Source organism: Marmota flaviventris, chromosome 4, assembly GCF_047511675.1.
Source record: "Marmota flaviventris isolate mMarFla1 chromosome 4, mMarFla1.hap1, whole genome shotgun sequence".
Classification (NCBI taxonomy): domain Eukaryota; kingdom Metazoa; phylum Chordata; class Mammalia; order Rodentia; family Sciuridae; genus Marmota; species Marmota flaviventris.
In genome coordinates, this window is record NC_092501.1 from 49,769,902 (window position 1) to 49,789,212 (window position 19,311).

General features: G+C 34.6%; 1 protein-coding gene, 1 non-coding gene and 1 pseudogene across 3 annotated transcripts in view; 2 read left to right on the forward strand and 1 right to left on the reverse strand.

The window, feature by feature from the left end:
- The window catches only part of Adk (adenosine kinase), a 491,572-nt gene that overhangs the window by 431,657 nt on the left and 40,604 nt on the right, over positions 1–19,311 (reverse strand). For both annotated transcript variants that reach the window (XM_027931411.3, XM_027931412.3), the window contains exon 2: positions 15,029–15,103. In XM_027931411.3, coding sequence (XP_027787212.1) covers positions 15,029–15,103 — 75 coding nt within the window. The remainder of the gene's footprint in view (positions 1–15,028; positions 15,104–19,311) is intronic.
- On the forward strand, positions 1,134–1,812 carry LOC114089468 (hsc70-interacting protein pseudogene; annotated as a pseudogene).
- LOC114089567 (U5 spliceosomal RNA) lies at positions 9,634–9,748 on the forward strand. The gene has a single exon (XR_003582210.1). It is a non-coding gene; the product is annotated as a U5 spliceosomal RNA (small nuclear RNA).

Genomic DNA, 19,311 nt, shown 5'->3' on the forward strand with positions numbered 1-19,311 from the left:
GCTGGGGTTGTGGCTTGGCGGTAGAGCACTTGCCTAGCATGTGCAATGCCCTGGGTCGATATTCAGCACTACATAAAAATAAATAAATAAAACAAAGGTACTGTGTCCAACTACAACTAAAAAATAAATATATTTTTAAAAATCTTGATGGGTCGGGCTGGGGATGTGGCTCAAGCGGTAGCGCGCTCCCCTGGCATGCGCTGGGCGCTGGTTTCGATCCTTAGCACCACATAAAAATAAAATAAAGATGCCGTGTCCACCGAAAGCTAATAAACAAACAAACAAACAAATAAATAAATAAATAAATGATCTCGATGGGTTACCACCATGTATAAAATCTCCCAAAGAGCCAAAATCTTGAGAAATTTTATTTTTCACAAAAGCAGATGTACAAAAAGAGCAACTCTTCCTCTACTGAGGAAGTCTTAATGTTTTTACGTAGACATACAGTGCTCACACACAAAGTAAATGTTGTGATAGTGTACTTCTGTGGAATCAAATTTGCAAAAGATACAGAAAATGAATTAGAACTCTCTAAAGATCTTTACACAATTAATACCTCCAGTATTAGAAATAATATAAAGATGGAATACATACCACAAAGAATTGTAAAACACAATGCTGATAAATCTTCTACAGTTATGCTGAACCAACACCTGACACTGGACAGAAACTGCAATCTCTTCAGGCTTGTGCTGGACTCAGATCCATAGATCCCACTCTCTTTTCCCCATTCCCTTGCAAAATGAATGAGCTACAAGTTGTCAGATATGTATAAGCAGGATCTGTACTTTCTGCACAGTTCTGCACACAATGGAAAGGTGCTTTCTGAGGGATTAGGTGAACAGCATGGGGGTAAAGTAATACCTCACATTCATAAAGTTAAATAAAAAGAAACTGTCAAGGAAGAAAAAAAAAACAGATAAAAAAAGTGGAGGAAAATAGAAACCATCAAGTGAAGGAAAGTGATCTAGAAAATGACAATAAAGGTATGATTAAATCAGACACTGATAACTCCTCAAGAAACAGGAGATGATGATATAAAGAGAGGATGGGTTCGTCAAATGATAAAGTGGCTACCACCGAAGCCCCAAAGGATGGTAAACTATAGAAAATCATTAGTTGTTTCACAGATGCCACCAGCCATTTTGTAGGCCAAGAGAGCCAGTGTCTTCATCAAATTACAGAAACCAAATACTGCCATCTTGAGACTGTGACAGAGACACAGAAATAAATCCTGATGCAGTTCAGTCTTAAAAGCAACAAGGGAAGGCAAAGAAACTTCTGGGCCACTGGGAAGAAGCCAATTATTTTGGCCTTGCCTGTAATCTGGACTATGATGAAGATGCTAGAGAAATTCTGAAAAAGTTCAACTGAGGGCCCAGAAAATTGGGGGAAAAAAAATTAGAGAAAGTATGAGCAAAAAAAGGTGCAGAGTAAGAGATCAATGAACAGAACAGAAAGGGTTGAGAAGAACAATAGAGAACCTGAAGGAAGAAGCCAAAGGATCATTAGGAGCCCAGTATGGCTCTTTTCCAGATGACTTTCCTAGGGGAATACCTGACAATTTTCTCAAAGGAATGCATAGAATGGGAGGGGACATGTCTGGAAAGGCAGGAATGCCTGTATTTAACAAAATTCTTAGTAATCCAGAGGTTCTCCCAGGCTGTGCAGGATCCAGAAGTTACAGCGGCCTTCCAAACTGTGATTCAGAACTTGACAAATAAGTCGAAATGTTAGAGTAGCCCAAAGATTAAGAACTTCATTAGTAAAGTGACACCAAATTTGAACATAAAGCATAACACCTTCTAGACAAACCCCTTGCTAAAGGAAAAGCAACCTATATCACTTAACACATGGTGCAGTTAATAACAACCCTCTTAGGGTCTGTTCAAAAGAGCTGGGATGCTTTAAACTATCCTTCTGTTCCCAGTACAGTTGAAGCAGTGATTTGCCATTAGGTATTCATTCAGATAACGTTTTTCTACTAAGAATTACAAACCTTAAACACTTTTTAAATCTTATAAATATTTAAAACAAATTGAAAGAGTGCGTAAATCCCTACACTTTTTTTAATATTTATTTTTTAGTTGTAATTGAACACAATAGGTCTATTTCATTTATTTATGCTTATGTGATGCCGAGGATAGAACCCAGGGCCTTGCACATGCTAGGTGAGCACTCCTACCACTAAGCCACAACTCCAGCTCCCCCTACACTTTTCTTTACAAATCATTTTAAATTTTTTTCTTTGAATTACTAGGCGAAGAAGAAGCTTAAATATGAAAGAGTTATTGCTCTAATTTGAATGAAATAAAGGTTTACAGGGAGAGGAAAATATAACTAATTTAAATTTGAAAAAGTCTGAATTGGATATATTTTTTCCTGAGGCATTCTGATTTGTCTTTTTTTTATATATTTTTTTTTAGTAGTAGATGGACACAATAACTTTATTTATTTACTTTATGTAGTGCTAAGCATCAAACCCACTACCTTAGATATGCCAGACAAGCGTTCTACCACTGAGCCACAACACCAGATTTATCTTTTTAAATGTCTGATTTTTTTAAAAAAATCCAATGAAACTACTGAGATCACCAATATTTCAACAGAACTTGGGTAGGGACTAGATGTACCTGGCAGAGCAGCAAGTGGTCTTACTATGTTTTATATAATAGCAGGTTACTCTGCCAATGAGCTTCATCTAGAACCCTTGAATTTAAAATTTATCCTGTGATGAAGAGATGATTTTTTTTTAAATAACGCTGCAATAGAATTGAATGACTTAGCTCTGTTCTTGTACAATGTATCAAACAAATAATTCATAATATTTCTACATAGGGAAAAAATAAAATGATAGGGGAAAAAAACAAAAAAAAAGGGCTATACAGAAAAATCAACATATAAAAAAGTGTATTACAGGAATAGATATGGGCATTTTATAGAAGTAGTCCCTAAGAGCTTGGCCAACTTTCACAATCATTAATCATATTTTAAAGTCACACATGGAGACAAATAGGTTTTTTTTCTTTAGGGGCATGGCTCTCCTTACAGAAAATATTCACATTCGTTTTCTGCATCGCAATACTCATTTTGAAATTCTTTGGAATTCAATATACACAAACATCAACATTTCCTTTTAAATCTTTGCATCTTTCATGCCATGCTTCCATATTATTTCATTTATGTACACAAATATCCATTCTGCATGTACTCATACACAGAACCATGAATTTGGTGGAAACAATACTAGTGATCAAACAGATACACTACTGTGTGTCTTCTTAGCTCCACTGTACATAATTATTTTTTAATCTATCAGTAACTTCATTGCCTTCAGGCAAATGTAGGGATATAGTTCAGTGATAGATTCCCCTGGACTCAATCCCAGGTACCATAAATATTTTTTAAAATAAAAAAATAAAATTTATGTGCTAAAGAGCCAGAATAAGAAAAAAATTAAGAATAAAGTGTAGATATATGTCCTGCTAAACATCAAGCCTTACTGTAAACAAATACTAATAAAGAGGGGACTACATTAATTCAGGGGCAAAAAGACCAAAAGGTGGACTACTCAAAATTCAAAATACTGTAATATAATAGTTGATTTTCCATTTTAACATTTAAAAATGTTAAAAAAAAAAAAATTAACCAGATCTCTACACATCACAGCCTATACAAATATCAACACCATTTCTAAAACTCTAAAGCATAATATTAAAAGCTGTAAAAGAAAATAAGGCAATAATAAAGAATTAACTATAATCCAGATGTGGTGGTGCACACCTGTAATACAAACAACACAGGGAGGCAGATGTAGGATTGCAAATTCAAGGCCAGCCTTGGCAAGTTAGTGAGAACCTGTCAGCCTGGGTTCCATTCCAAGCAGCATAAACATACATACATAAAAAGAATTATCTGTAGGGGCTGGGGTTGTAGCTCAGCGGTAAAGCACTTGCTTCATACGTGTGAAGCACTGCGCTCAATTCCCAGCACCACATATAAATAAGCAAACAAAATAAAGGTCCATCAACAACTAAAAAAAATATTTAAAAAAAAAGAATTAACTATAAAGCATCAGAGAACTTCATAGTTAATTTATTGGTTTTTACAGTGCTAGAAATCGAACACAGGGCCTCACACATCATAGGCAAGCATTCTATCATTGAGCTACATCCTCACCTGTTAGGTAGATTAGTCAGCCATGAGCAGGTGGGCAGGGTGAGGTCAATAAAAGGAGATAAATTACAAAGAGGATATCCAACATATGTATCAAAGCAAGTCCTAAGTTACAGTACTGGAAGCACAAGAAACTTTATCAAAGCAGTCAGGAACTGGTATGCCAAATCTTCCTAGCCAAAGCCAATTACAACCCCTTATGAATCTCTTGTGACCAGGTCATCACAACCCACACATATCACTCACTAAGGAGGAATATGAAAAAATAAGGCTAGTCGTTGCAGACTCCTGATGTCACTTTGGCTTTGTGGGTCTGCTCTACAATACAGCCACAATTAGTTTTAAAGTAAAACAATTATAGCATTTAACCTTATATATGGAGTCTCATTTAACATTCTAAGTACTTTTCTCACCTTTAAACCTAACATGCATCCATTAATAGCAATAATTCATCTTTACTGATTACTTGAATACTATGTTTCATATGTGTGTATACTTATTAAGATTCACCTAAGATTTGTATGCTTATATTAAGATTTAGATCTGAGAAAAATAACATAGTTCCTCAACTACTTGGTATTTTCACTCCTAATGTTTTTTCTTTCTCAATTATCATTTCATTAATTCTCTCATTCCTCTTACTTCTGTGATATTTACTACACTCCAAAAAAAAAGGCAATCCTGTCTTATACATTCCCTCCCATTTCCATTTCTATTAATACTTGTCTTCCTTTACTCTCCATAATGAGACCAATACTCATCTGTAAGTATTTATATGTTCCACATTTCCTATCCCTCACACCCACTGTGTCTCTTCAATATGTTAGAAAAGATTCTTTTCAATAACCTACTTCCTGCCACAACTGTTTCTACTAATTTTCTGATCTTAGATTTTGCCAAATTGCCAATTGACTTAGTTCTGCATTTCTTTCAGTTAAGATGCTTAATTTTTCTTATTCAGGGAAAAATTAGCTTTACAATCTTCAAATATACAATAACAGAATATCTCAGAAGGATTTAATTTCTGTATACTAAACATGTAAATATCTCAATGAACCACACAATGCTTGCTCTATCCACAAACAGGTAAACTGTAGGCAACCCATCAACTTCCCAAAACAAGAACTGCAATATTTTGAAAACAATCAAAAAGAGAAGTGCATCTTCAATCTCTCACCAAAAATTTATCTAATCCAATACGCTAATTTTCAAAAAAATTGACAATTTTTTTGGAGCAAATTACACTAGTTTTTCTCACCTGCATTATGTCACTGAAGGAGTTCCAGGAGAGGAGGACAAGTGGGGTCCTTGGAGTATGTGATGAAAAAGAATTTCAGCATGCACCAGAGACACAGAACACAAACTAGAAAAAGCAGTTACATATATAGGAAAGCAGATATACACTCAAGGGAGAATGGAGGGGACCTGAAGAGAGATAATGTACGGGTACACATTCAAGGGAAGAAAATCAGCCTTCTTAACAGTGAGAAGCTTTGGGAATAAAGCAAATAATATACATTCAAGGAAGAATGTGGGCCATCTCAGAAGAGACAGATGGCACCTCTTGGTCTGGGGTATTAATATTTAATGAGAGACAGTAGCTACAGGCTGAACTACAGTGGAGTCAGGGTGGAGTTACATAATCTCACGCTAGTTTTCTCCACTCTTACATATTGCCCTTGTATCATGCATCATGTTACTTCTAGCAGGCAAGCATGCAGGCCAAAGACATGGCTAATGATAGGTGCTCCACTGCCCATGTTGGCTGCTTTGCATTTCAAAGGTGAATGAGTTTTTCCTGCATTCCAAGGGTTCGTGGGCACTTCTTTTTTGATACCTATTCTTTCTTTCTTTTTGTGTATTCCCAAATATCTGTCTCAACTATACCTATACTTGGATGAAAATACAATTTCACTAAATTTATAAACTTTTATGTCTACCATAATTTATGTCAAAAATCTAAACATATAATTGAATTTTTCAATTTCAAACTAATACTTCCATAATATTATAACAGGAAATAAATAATACAGGTTTTACAATTGTTATTTGGTTTATATGTTCTGGGGAATGAACACAGAGCTTCATGCATGCTAAGCATGTGCTTTGCCTCTCAGCTACATTCCCTGACCAGTTTTTATAATTAAAATCTATAGTTCAAAGCCCTGTACTATTAATGATGTATTCTGTACCCATGTACAAATCTATACAGCTCAAGTTATTCTGAGGATACGTAACTTATAGAATTCTAATGAGATCTAAGCTAATACCATATACATCTGAAACATGTTCAAACAAGCATGGTTTTCCCAAGTTGTAATCCCAGCAACTTGGGAAGCTGAGGCAGGAGGACCAAAGTTCAAGGCCAATCTCAGAAATTTACTAAGACTGTCTCAAAAAGTAAATAAAAAGTACTAGGGATGTATCTCAGTGGAAGAGCTCCCCAGTACTGCCAAAAACAAACATAAGAAAACCATATTCAATAAATGGTAGGTATTATCTGAAAATTATTACATTCTTATATTTTACTTTACTCTTAAAATGTTCTCAGATGGATTCTCCATGGGCTTTCTTTACTTTCAATCCTCTGTGGTTCACTAGTTTAATCTGCAAAGTTCATTTCTATGTGACAGCTACTGTTTTTAAAAACTGCTCTTTAAAATTTTAAGATTAACTTTAAACATTTAACAGATAAGATCATCACATAAATCATATAAATTGTTAAAGAATACTTAAAGGATGAGACCAGCAATCTTCAGAAGATTTAAACTAAAGAAAGGTAAGATAAAAATTTATTTATCCAGTAACTGCTCTAACAAACTTACTCGTTTTGAATTCCAAAATCTAGTATGTAGATAATAATAATAATAATTGTACAATACTGTTTAAGTAGCCATGATTTACTAATGTAGTTAAAAAGAAAGGCAGTGAGTCAAGAGATATAGTTTCCATCTGAGTTTTGAAATGCTAACTAAACACAGGGAAAACATTTAACTTCTCTGAGCCTATTTTCTCTGTTGTAAAATGAGTACAAATGATAATTAAATTAATTCCAAGATCCAAATTACCTCAAGTTTTAAGTCTGTAGTTACATATTTCCTGCTACTATATATATAATAACAGTAAATATATACACATAATAGTAAAATATACACATACACCCTTAGACTTCTACTTAAATATGGCAGAAAGCCCATCTACTCTACTTTTCATTTAACATTGTTAAAATGATAAGAAAAATTCCAAAAATTTGGTGAACATCAGATCAAAAGATTAGTAATTTAAGTATTAATCCATTAAATATTAAACATTCAATTTTATGAATATTTTAAAGACACTGACACGGGTGCATTAAACTAGGTTGAAAATCATAGTTTATATATCTTTTATATATATATATATATTTACATTTTTTATTTATATACTTTTTAAAATGATCTAATCATTCACCTATTACTTTCCTCAAAAGAATAAAACTCTAAAAATCTAATATTTACTTCAAAATGACCATTAAGTAGTATAGTTGTTATTCAATTTGTTTTTTTATAGGTGTCCCCATATACAGGATGATGAGACATGATAATAGCTGAGCACAACAGTATGCACCTGTAATCCCAGCTACTCTGGAGGTTGAGGCAAGATGAGTTGAGCCAGGAGTTAGTAGATTGACTGGGCAATATAGCAAGACCATGTCTCAAAAACTAAAAGTCAACAGGTTTCCATAAATTAGATAGAAAAAGAGAACCATTTGGTGAACAGTAACATAGAAAAGCTGAAGAAACTAAAATCTCAAGTGCAACATGAAGAGGCTTTAAGATGATAAGCAAGGTTAGTCCATCTGTATTAATAAGCCCTAAGTTTCAGCTCATAAAGGTGCCAAGTACAACTGAGGACACAGATAAGGCCCAGAGTTAAAAGTCAGGGAACTGACTACCATCTCACCTACACAATGTAAAATTCCTACAGTACATTAGAGGTTTACTCTCAGAAGAAATTAAAGGAAAGCAGTACTGAAGTAAGAAACAAAAGGGGAAGTATCAGATGGAACTCTGTATTATGGTACCTCCAGCATTTTTCTCCAGCCAACTTTAAGAATAAAGCAACCATGCCAGGCAAGTTGGCACATACCTATAATCCAGCTACTTAAAGAGGCTGAGGAAAGATGATAGAAAGTTTGAGGCCATCCTGGACAACTTAGCAAAACCTTTCCTCAAAATAAAAATTTTAAAAAGAGCTGGAGATGTATGTACAAGGCTCTGGGTTCAATCCCAAGTACCACATTTTAAAAAAGAATAAAGCAACCAGATTTAGACCTCCAGTAAGAAGACCAGAATGCTTTTCTATGAAGAAATTGAACAGAGTCAGAGAGATGAAGGCTTTGGAGGTGAAGCAAGGAATATACATTCAAGGAAGAAAGCAAGCCATCTTAGGTGAGACATTAACCCCTTTGTATACGGTGATATCCTCCAGCCTTTTTTTTTTTTCCTCAAAAAGCTTCAATACAAGTTCACATTTTTAATTAGCATCAGTTTTAAATTGATAAATATGCTCATTTGAAAAGGCAAATGCTAGTTGGGCATGGTGGTGCAGGCCTATAATCTCAGTGGCTAGAGAAGCTGAGGCAGGAGGATTACAAATTCATAGCCAACCTCAACAAATTAGCAAGACCTTATCTCAAAATTAAAAAAAAAAAAAAAAAAAAAGAGGCTGGGGATGTGGCTCAGTATTTAAGCACCCCTGGATTCAATTCCAGATATCAAAAAACGAAAAATTTTAAAAAGGCCAAATACTCTTCTTAAAAATTCAGAATCAGGCCAGGTGCAGTGAGGCAACTGGGGAAGCTGAGGCAGGAAAACAGCAAGTATTAGGCCAGCCTCAGAAACTTACCAAGGCCTTGTCTCAAAAAAAAGTGAAGGGAGGGGAGGGGCCTGAGGATTTAGTTCAGTGTAAAGCCTACTTGTGGAGGGCAGGTTCAAAATTAGCGGGGGGGAAAAAAAACTATATCAAAAAATTTCTGATCTTTAACTCACTTTCATAGTGTAAAGTACTAATAAAAATACACTCAGTTCATATGGTATATGTATTAATATATTTATGCTCATATAACAAAATACCATAGACTGGGTAATTGATAAACAACAGAAATTTACTTCTCACATTTCTGGATAATGGGAAGTCTAAGATTAAGGCAATGTCAGGATTTGTATCTAACAGAGGCTGCTCTCTGCTTCTGAGAGGTACTCTGTTGCTACATCCTCAGGAGGAAAGGAACGCTGTGTCCTCACATAACTTAAAGAATGGAAGTGCAGGGCTGGGGTAGTAGTTCTTTGACAGACCGCCTGCCTATCATGTGTGAGGCACTAGGTTCAATTCTCAGCACAGCATATAAATAAATAAATAGATAGAGATACATCGACAACTAAAAAAAATTTTTTTTTTTTTTTTTAAAGAATACTACTCTGGTTTCTCTTCAGATCCTATAAATCTTTCGCCTTTTACTAAAGATTTCGTGGAGAGGAACAATTCTGAGTCTTAACCCAATTTTTTGAGACCTTGCACTTGCAGGGCTAATAATTATCTGTAAAGATAGATTTCTTTGTTGTTGGCTGAATAACGTCTCCTTGTATCCTTGTATAACGCTGTGTTCACCATGATTAAAAACTATTAAAAAAAAAAAAGGAATGGAGGGGTTGGGGTTGTGGCTCAGTGGTAGAGCATTCACCTAGCATGTACGAGACGCTGGGTTTGTTCCTCAGCACCACATAAAAATAAATAAATAAAATAAAGGTACTGTGTCCAGCTACAACTAAAAAAAAAAAAAAAAATGAGTGGAAGTACAGGCTCTCTATTCAACTTTTTTGTTCTTTCTTTTTTGGTATCGGGAATTAACTCAGGGCCACTTAATCAATGAAATACATCTCCAGTCCTTATGTTTTAAATTTTCAGGCAGGGTCTTGTTAATATGCTAAGGCTGGTATCAAACTTGTGATTCTCCTGTCTCTGCCTCTGGAGTCATAGGGCTTACAGGTTATGTGCCACTACACCTGGAATCAACCCTAAGCCCTGTTGGAGTAAATACAAGTGAGTGCCTAGAAGACTTGATGTTTCTGAAGGTTATCAAAAGACTCCTAAGAATGTGTTAAGGGGGCAAGGAGGGGGGAAACTGGCCATTTCCCTTATCTCCAATCCCTAGGTGGAGATCAAAGCAGAAGGACCTGAATTATAAAGTCAAGTCATGTACTCATAAAACATCTGAATAGACCCACATGAGCAGCTGGCATAAAAATCTATCCTGTGTATATACTCCTCTACTTACGGGTGTGGTGCAACAGCCTGGTGCTGTCAAGGAGCCTGTGAGTAATAAAATGTCTGAACCCTCTCATTGAGTCCTCCAAATTCTTCCTTTAGGGTCAAAACAGTACACTGAGGCCTTTGCAGCCCTGGAGTTGAACAAGTCCTTTCATAAAGGGCTCCACCCTTCTCAAAGGCCACACCTCTTAATAACATTGCACTGGAGATTAAAATTCAGTAAGAATTGTGCAGTGAACACCATCATTCAAACCACAGCAATACAGTACACAGTAAACTCTCCCTGGATAATGTATTTGCATAGTTAAAAGGTAAAATATTTAACTAAACATGGTCTGAAATGTTAAGTTAAATATAGTCTATTGAAATCATAAGGCATGCTGGGGATACAGCTCAGTTGGTAGAGTGCTTGCCCCACATGCACAAGGCCCTGGGTTTAATCCCCAGCACCACAAACAAACAAACAAAAAAACCTTTCATCCAGCTAAAATCATAAGGCATGTTTTCACATATATTTTGTAAGAAATGGGTCTGGTGGGGATGTAATAAGTAGATCTTCACCTTTAATGGCTAGGATCCAAAAACTTGCTTTTTATCTCTGAGTACTGATTTCAAATTCAATGTTGCAGAAAATTCCCAAAGTAGGGCTAGAGATATAGAGTGCTTGCCTGGTATATATGAAGCCCAGGGTTCAATTCCCAACACCACCCTCCCCCCCCAAAAAAAAAATCCTGAAATAAAATAAAATTTCAACTGGCCATTTAGAATCAGCTGCTAATAAAACAAAGTTATGTGAGCTTCAAGTAATGAATATAACCAAGATACTTAATATAACAATCAATATAATGAATATAACCCTAAAACCTTCCTCCTTTCCCTTTGAGCTCCTAATAACATAAACATGTATCTCTAGGTATATATGACTAAGAGATATCTGGAGGCGTTCACAAGAATAGTAATAAAAATTTTAACTTTCTTTGTATTCTACCCTCAAACCCCTCCGTGTTACTGGGGACTAAATCCAAGAGCACTCTACCAGACCTACATCCCCAGCACTTTTAATTTTTTGAGAAAGGGTCTTGCCCAAGCTGACCTCAAACTTGAAATCCTTCTGCCGCAGTCACTGCGAAGTCACTTGGATTATAGTAATGTGCCACCACACTCAGCCTTTCTTGGTATTTTTATTCATCATTTGTGTGTGTGTGTGTGTGTGTGTGTGTGTGTGTTATTCTGATTCAACCCAAGGCCTTGTACGTGCTAGGCAAGTACTTCTGACCTACACTTCAGCCCTGAATTTTTTTAAATATTGAACATGAATTAGTTAGCTTTTTAGATAAAACATCTCATACTATGCAAACAAAGGAGATCTAATTTCAAATCCATGAATTCATGTTTAACTGATTTTGTTTTATATATTACAACTTTACTGATGTGTAAATGGCATAAAAGAAGCTGTATATATTTAAGTATACAATTTGGTGCAGGTATATACACATGAAATCAACAAAAGATCAAGAAAATGAATTTAACCCTAAAACTTCCTTTTGTCCTTTTTAAAAAGTCCTCTTTCCACCCTCCATTGCACCCTGGACTCACCACATTGAACCACTGATCTGTTTTCTGTAATTAAAGATTCAATTGAGCTGGACAATGTGGCTCACACTTGTAATCCCAGTGACTCAGGAGGCTGAGGCAGGAAGGCAAGAGAATCACAAGTTTGAGGACAGTATGGGCCAATGTCGCAAGGCCTGAAGCAATTAGTGAGACCCTATCTCAAAAAATTTTAAAAAGGGCTAAGATGTGGCTCAGTGGTTAATTGCCCCTGGGTTCAATTCCTTGTATCAGGAAAAAAAAAAAAAAAAAGGAGGTGGGGAGGGTGATGGGTTGTGGCTCAGAGGCAGAGCGCTTGCCTAGCATGTGTGAGACACTGGGTTTGATCCTCAGAACCACATTAAAAAAAAAAAAAAAAACAATTAAAAAAGATACTGTGTCTACCTATAACTAAAAAATAAATATAAAAAAGATTAAATTGAATTATCTATAATGTTATGTAAATGGAATTATACAATATATATTCTTTTTTTAATTCGCTTCTTTCAGTCAATATAATTATTTAGAATTTCATCCAAGTAATACTGTATCTCTTTTTTTATAACTCACTAGTATTTCAGTGTATGGGTAAACACTCGGTTCAAGGATTCACCTGCCGGTAGACATTTAGGACACTTCTAGGTTTTAGTTATTAAAAACAAAGTTACCATGAACATGGGTAAGCAACTAGGAACATGTACTTTCATTTCTCTTGGGCAAAATACCTAAAGAATGGAACGGTGGGCTGGGGTTGTAGCTTGGTGGTAGAGTGTTTGCCTAGCACATGTGAAGCCCTGGATTCGATCCTCAGCACCACATAAAGATAAGTAAAATAAAGGTATTGTATCCATCTACAACTACAAAAAAAAAAAAAAAAAGAAGAATGGAATGGTTAGGGCCAACAGAAAATGTATGCTACTTCTTAAGATACTGTCAAATCAGGTGTACCATTTTACATTCTTATGAACAGAATGTTCCAATTCCTATACATCCTGCCCCACATCTGGTATGCACAGATTTTAAATTTTGGACATTCTAACAGATAATGTAGTGGTATTTCATTATGCCTTTTATTTACATTTACCCAATGACTAAGGATGTTGAGCACCTTTAGTTATTTACTAACTAAACATCTTTGGTAAACATTTGAAACTTTTTTTTCTTTTTTTTTTGATACCAGGGATTTAACCCAGGGGTGCTTAACCTCTAAGCACCAGCTCTTTTTGTGCTTTATTTTTGTGACAGACTCATTAAGTTGTTTAGGGACTAAGTTGGTAAGGCTATCTTTGAACTTGCGATCCTCCTTCCTCAGCCTTCAGAGCACTGGGATTACAGGTGTGTGCCACCATGCCCAGCAAATTTTTTTTTGCGCATTTTTAAAATCAGTTTGTTGCCAGAGAGTAGCACAAGTCTATAATCCCAGAGACAAAGGAGTCTGAGGCAGGAGCATCAAGCTCAAAGTTAGCCTCAGCAAATTAGTGAGGCCCTAAGCAACTTAGTGAGATCCTGTCTTAAAATAAAAAAATAAAAAGGACTGGGGATATGGCTTGGAGGTTAAACACCTCTGGGTTCAATCCCCAGTATCAATAAACAAATAATTAAAATTGGTTTCTCCTATGTTATTATCTAGAAATTTTATCATTTTAGATTTCACATTTAGTTCTACTAGCTAATTCTGTAGCAAAATATAGATCATTTGTTTTGTGCATGACTATCCAATTGTTGCAGCACCACTTATTTAAAAGAAGATCCTTTCTCCAATGAATATCCTGCCCTTCTGTCAACAATCAGTTGTCTTGGTCTGGGGTTATGGCTTAGTGGCAGAGCACTGGCCTCGTACATGTGACCCACTGGGTTTGAGCCCCAGCACCACATAAAAATAAATAAACAAAATAAAGACATTGTGTCCATGTATAACTAAAAAAAAAATTTAAAAAAATCAGTTGTCTATTTATGTGTAGGCCCATTTCTGGACTTTTTTATACTACATGAACAATCTACCTGTCAATCTTTACACTGATACTACTGTTTTGATTATGTGAGCTTTATAGTAATTCTTGAAATTAGACAATAGTTTTTTGTAGATTCCTTAGATAACCTACAGAGATGATCACATCTTCGAGAAATACCAAGCTTATTTCTTCCTTTACAATCTGGATTATCTTATTTCTCCTTGCCTAATTACACTGCCTAGAACCTCAAATACTACTGTAAATATCTTGAACGTAAGTAATGAGAGGTAATATCTTTGAATTGTTCCTGAATTGATCTTGGAGGAGAATACTCAGTCTTTTATCATAAAGAATGATTTTTAAGCCAGGCATGGTAGCACACACATTCAATCCCAGAGACTCGGGAGGTTGAGGCAGAAGGGTCACAAATCTAAGGCGAGCATCAGCAATTCAGCGAGACCCTGTCTCGAAAAGTACAAAGGACTGAGGATGTAGCTTGATGGTAGAGCACTACTGTGTTCAATCTCCAGAATCAAAATGAAAAAGCAAAAAGATTTTAGTAGGTTTTTCCCTAATGTAACCTTTATGAGGTTAAGGAAGTTCCCTTCTAATTGCTTCTAATTCGAATTCCCTTCTAATTGCTATATGCTATTTTTTGTCACAAATAGATACTGAATTTTGTCAAATGGTTTTTCTGTATCTATTGAGATGATTATACATACACACACACACACAGTTAATTTTTAACTTGTCAATATAGTCAATTACTCTATTTACATTGTAAATGTTAAATCCTACATTCCTGTTATACTATTTGATTCTGTAATAAATTATATATAAAGTTACAGTAGTAAAAATGTAGATAAGTCATTTCCAACTTTCACTATCAGTTTGCATTCAAAGTTGTGAAGATTTTATTGATTCTACAGTTTTCAAAAGATTTTCTTCAAATATATTTCTCATTGTATATCCATATTTTTAAAGATTTTAATACTTACTTATCAAGGAAATCTTTGTCCACTACAGCAGAGATGTCAAGAAGAGGATTTCCCATTCCAAAGAGAATATTTTCTCTAAAAACCATAAACAAAATACAAGAACAAGTTATAAATATGTAAAATACACCAAATATAAACATCTTCACTTTACCTGAAAATAAATCTAACACAGTAGTTTATTAAACCTTTGCTTACATATTACATGTAGAACATTTTAGAGGTAGTGCAAAGTAATTTTGAAAAAAAGGATTTTTTTTTTTTTAATTTTGAGACACGATTCTTGCTAACTAGCCCAGGCTGGCCTTAAAAGTCATAATCCTCCTGTTCTCAGCCTCCCAAATTAAGTTACTGGGATTACAAGCACGTACCACCATACCTAGCACACACACAAAAAAATATTTTTTAAACTGGATGAAATAAAATATAACAAAAGAAGAAAGCAAATCATGTGATTTTTAAAAATAATATTCAACACTTAATGACTAAAGCTAATTCATTTCATTGTTCTTTTTTTTAAAAGGTCTACCATAACAAAGTTCTATATTCAATAAACATGACTGACAATTAACACTCTCTCTCTTGCTAATAAATAAGGTCCTTAGCTACTGATGGTTATTAGGGAGTAAGCAGCAAGTCCTCTGACAGTCCAAGCAACAGCCCTACCCTTAACTGTGAATGATTGTGATTGGGGCCTCCATGATTGACATCAGAGATGATATAATTCTCAATTTCTTCTTTGAAGAAATCTATTTTTCATAAGTAACTGCAGTAGAACTCAATGCCAAGGAAAGAAAGGACTCCACTACAAGCGATGCCTTAAACAGAAACACATAAGCAGCCAGAAATGGACCAGTGTCCACATATGCATCCGTCTCATTTAGTTTACTCAGTAAGATTTGCCTCATATACTTTTTCAGTGGTCTCCAGTTTGCTGAAAATCCCTTGCACTTGCCTCCAAACCAGTTACCAACCTTACCATTTGGTGACTATCAATATCATCAATAGGTAATATCAATAGGAAGAGTGCCTCAGTGTTTTCTTATTAGAATAATGTTTATCCTACAATTAATAGTCTATAATGAGTTGAAAAGATTGAATTAGTATTTCATTGACACCATAGATTAGGCAACTATGACTTAACATACAAGAAGATGTTTGTCCCTTTTCTATTTAAGTAAGGCAGTGAAGGACTGGTGTTGTAGCTCGGTGGTCGAATGCTTGCCTAGCACATATGAGGCACTGGATTCAATCCTCAGCACCACATAAAAATAAACAAATAAAATAAAGGTACTGTGTCCATCTACAACTTTAAAAAAATCAAAAACAAAAGAAAGTAGGGAGGGGGGACTAAAAGAGAACATATTTATTTATTTACACATCAAGTCACATCTGTGATCAAAATAAGTCTAATGTCAGATAAGAAAATAAGCACTTAGAAGATAAAGTATCAATAGGCAAACACTATAAACTTTACCACTACTTTCTCAGGGACTACTCTGATTTGAGCACTGTTTTAAAAACAATAAAAACTCCTAAAACCTGTTATTTTTAAAAAAATTATAATAATGATAATGGGGAAAGTGTTTCTGGGGGCTGTCTTTTCCTTCTCATTTGCCCTTTCTAATTTTTATTTTATTTTATTTATTCTAATTTGTTATATATGACAGAGGAATGTAATTCAATTCATTTGCTCTTTTTAAGTGTTTGGTTAAATGTACAGTCAGGTAACCAGCAGAATCAAACTATGGGGCATTCCCATCATGATAAAATAGTATCCTGCTGCCCATACATCAATCCCATCACCTCTGACTGGTAGCCTTTGTTTTAAGGAACATAACTATGATATTTCTTTTTAGAAAGTCTATCCTTTAAACATTTCCTGCATCCCAAAATGACTTACTATATTATATTTGAAATACCATTTAATACCTTCAATTGGAGGGAAATTCAGGAAATTTAAATCTGTTATTAGCAAGTACACTATCATTTATTGAGTATTGAGTAACGTTCTGTGGAAAAAACATGTATTTTTTTCATTCCTATTGCTGTTCTTCACTTAAAATTTACTGTTTATTTGGAAGAAGTATATACAATAAAAAATTCCTAAATTTTTACATTATTGTCAATGAACACCTCTGAAATGGAACCATAGTATAAATGGGAGAATAAAGATGTTAAGAGTAGTTAAGGGCTGGGGATGTGGCTCAAGTGGTAGCGCGCTCGTCTGGCATGTGTGCGGCCCGGGTTCGATCCTCAGCACCACATACCAACAAAGATGTTGTGTCTGCCGATAACTAAAAAAATAAATAAATATTTAAAAAAAAAAAAAAGAGTAGTTAAGAAAAGCATACAGAATACAATTCAAAGGCCATGAATCTCCACTATTTCTCTCTTAAAAGTAACTTTCAATGTTGCTAATTTATCTGAGAATGAGTTTGTTTATTTGCCAAATTGTTTGAGATCATTTGGTACAAGAAAAAATGTAGAAGAGAATTAATGATGAGGAAGCAAGATCCCTCTTTCTTTGAACACCACAAATTCTAAGTTAAGGAACAATTATTTCTTTTTAATTGAAGTAAAATTTATGTACATAAAATCAATCATTTTAATAATTTTAAAGAACACAGAATACAATTCAGTAACTGCCAGTATATTCAAAATGTTTCAAAATCTTGTACAATTATCGTCACCATCATTTGTGGGCATCTGTATGGTGCTAGGGATTAAACCTAGGACTGGCACATTCTAGGCAAGCAGTCTACCAAAGAGCTACATTCCCAGCACCCAAACATTGTATTGAAGACAATTTCATCACCTTAAAAAGAAACCCCATACCCACTAAGCAGTCATTCACTTTTCCCCCCTGGCCCAGTCTCCTGGGAACCACCAATATCCTTTGTTTTTATGTATTTGCCTATTCTGCATATATCATATAAAAGGAATCATATTAATAACCTTGTGTTTATCTTGATTTATTTCACTTAGCATAATGTTTTCAAGTTTCATCTATGTTGTAGCAGGTATCAGGTTTTTATTCCTTTTTACAGTATAACAACATTCCATTTATGGATATAAGCCACATATTGTTTAAACATTTGTTAGTTGAAGAACATTTGGAATGTTTCCATTTTTGTCTAATGTTATAAATAATGCAGTTTATGAACATTCACGTACTTGTGCTTTTGTATGGAAATGTTTTCATTTGTCTTTGGTATACACAGAGGAGTAAGATTGTTGGATCAATTTTGTTTTTAAATTTTTGAGGAAACACCAAAACTGTTTTCCACAGTAGCTATACCATTTTAACATTCCTATCAAGAATGTATGATTGTCCTAATTTCTCTACATCCTTGCCAAAATTTAGTTCATTTATTCACTTGTGGTTTTGATTTGAACCTTTCTAATGAAAAATAATGTTATCATCCTTTCACATGTTTATAGGCCATTTGTACATCTTTGGGGGAAATGCCTGTTTTTCTTTGCCCATTTATTAATTGGGCTGATTATTTCTTCAATGTTTGTTTATTAAAGTTCTTTTCATATTCTACATGCTAGATATACCTGATATAAAATTGCAAATATTTCTCCTATTCTGTGAGTTGGTTTTGAATTTCTTGACAGTATATATTTCTGGATTCTCAATTCTCTTATATTGATCTTAATGTCTATCTGTATGTCAGTACCACACTCATTTGATTATTGTAGTTCTGTAATAGTCTACTAAGTCACAAGCGTGAGCCCTGAAACGTTTTGGTTCTGAGAACTAAACCCACAGGCACTTTATAATATCCTCAAGTCCATTTTATGTTTATTTTGAGAAAGGGTCTTACTAAAGTGTCCCAGGCTTGACTCAAATTTGTGATCCTCCTGCCTCAGCCTCCCAAGTCACTGACTGATTACAGGTGTAGACCACTATGCCCATCTATGATCTTGAATTAATTATAAATTCTTAGATACTTAAGTATCTTAAATACAACAGTAAAATCATATGCAAGAAAAGAAAATATAAGCTGGACTTTTCTGCAGCAAAGGACATTATCCAACATTGTTGGTTTTCTAGATTTTTTTTTTTTTTTCTATTTTAGGTCTGTTGCAATTCCATACAAATTTTAAGATCAGATTGTCTATTTCTGCAAAAAAGGATGTTGGGATTTTAATTGAAATTGCATTGAATCTGTAGGTCCATTTTTTAAGTATTATCATTTTAACAATTTTAAATTTTCCAGCTCATGAACATGGAATGTTTTCTGAGCAAATTTGTCTTCCTAGAATACACAAGCCCT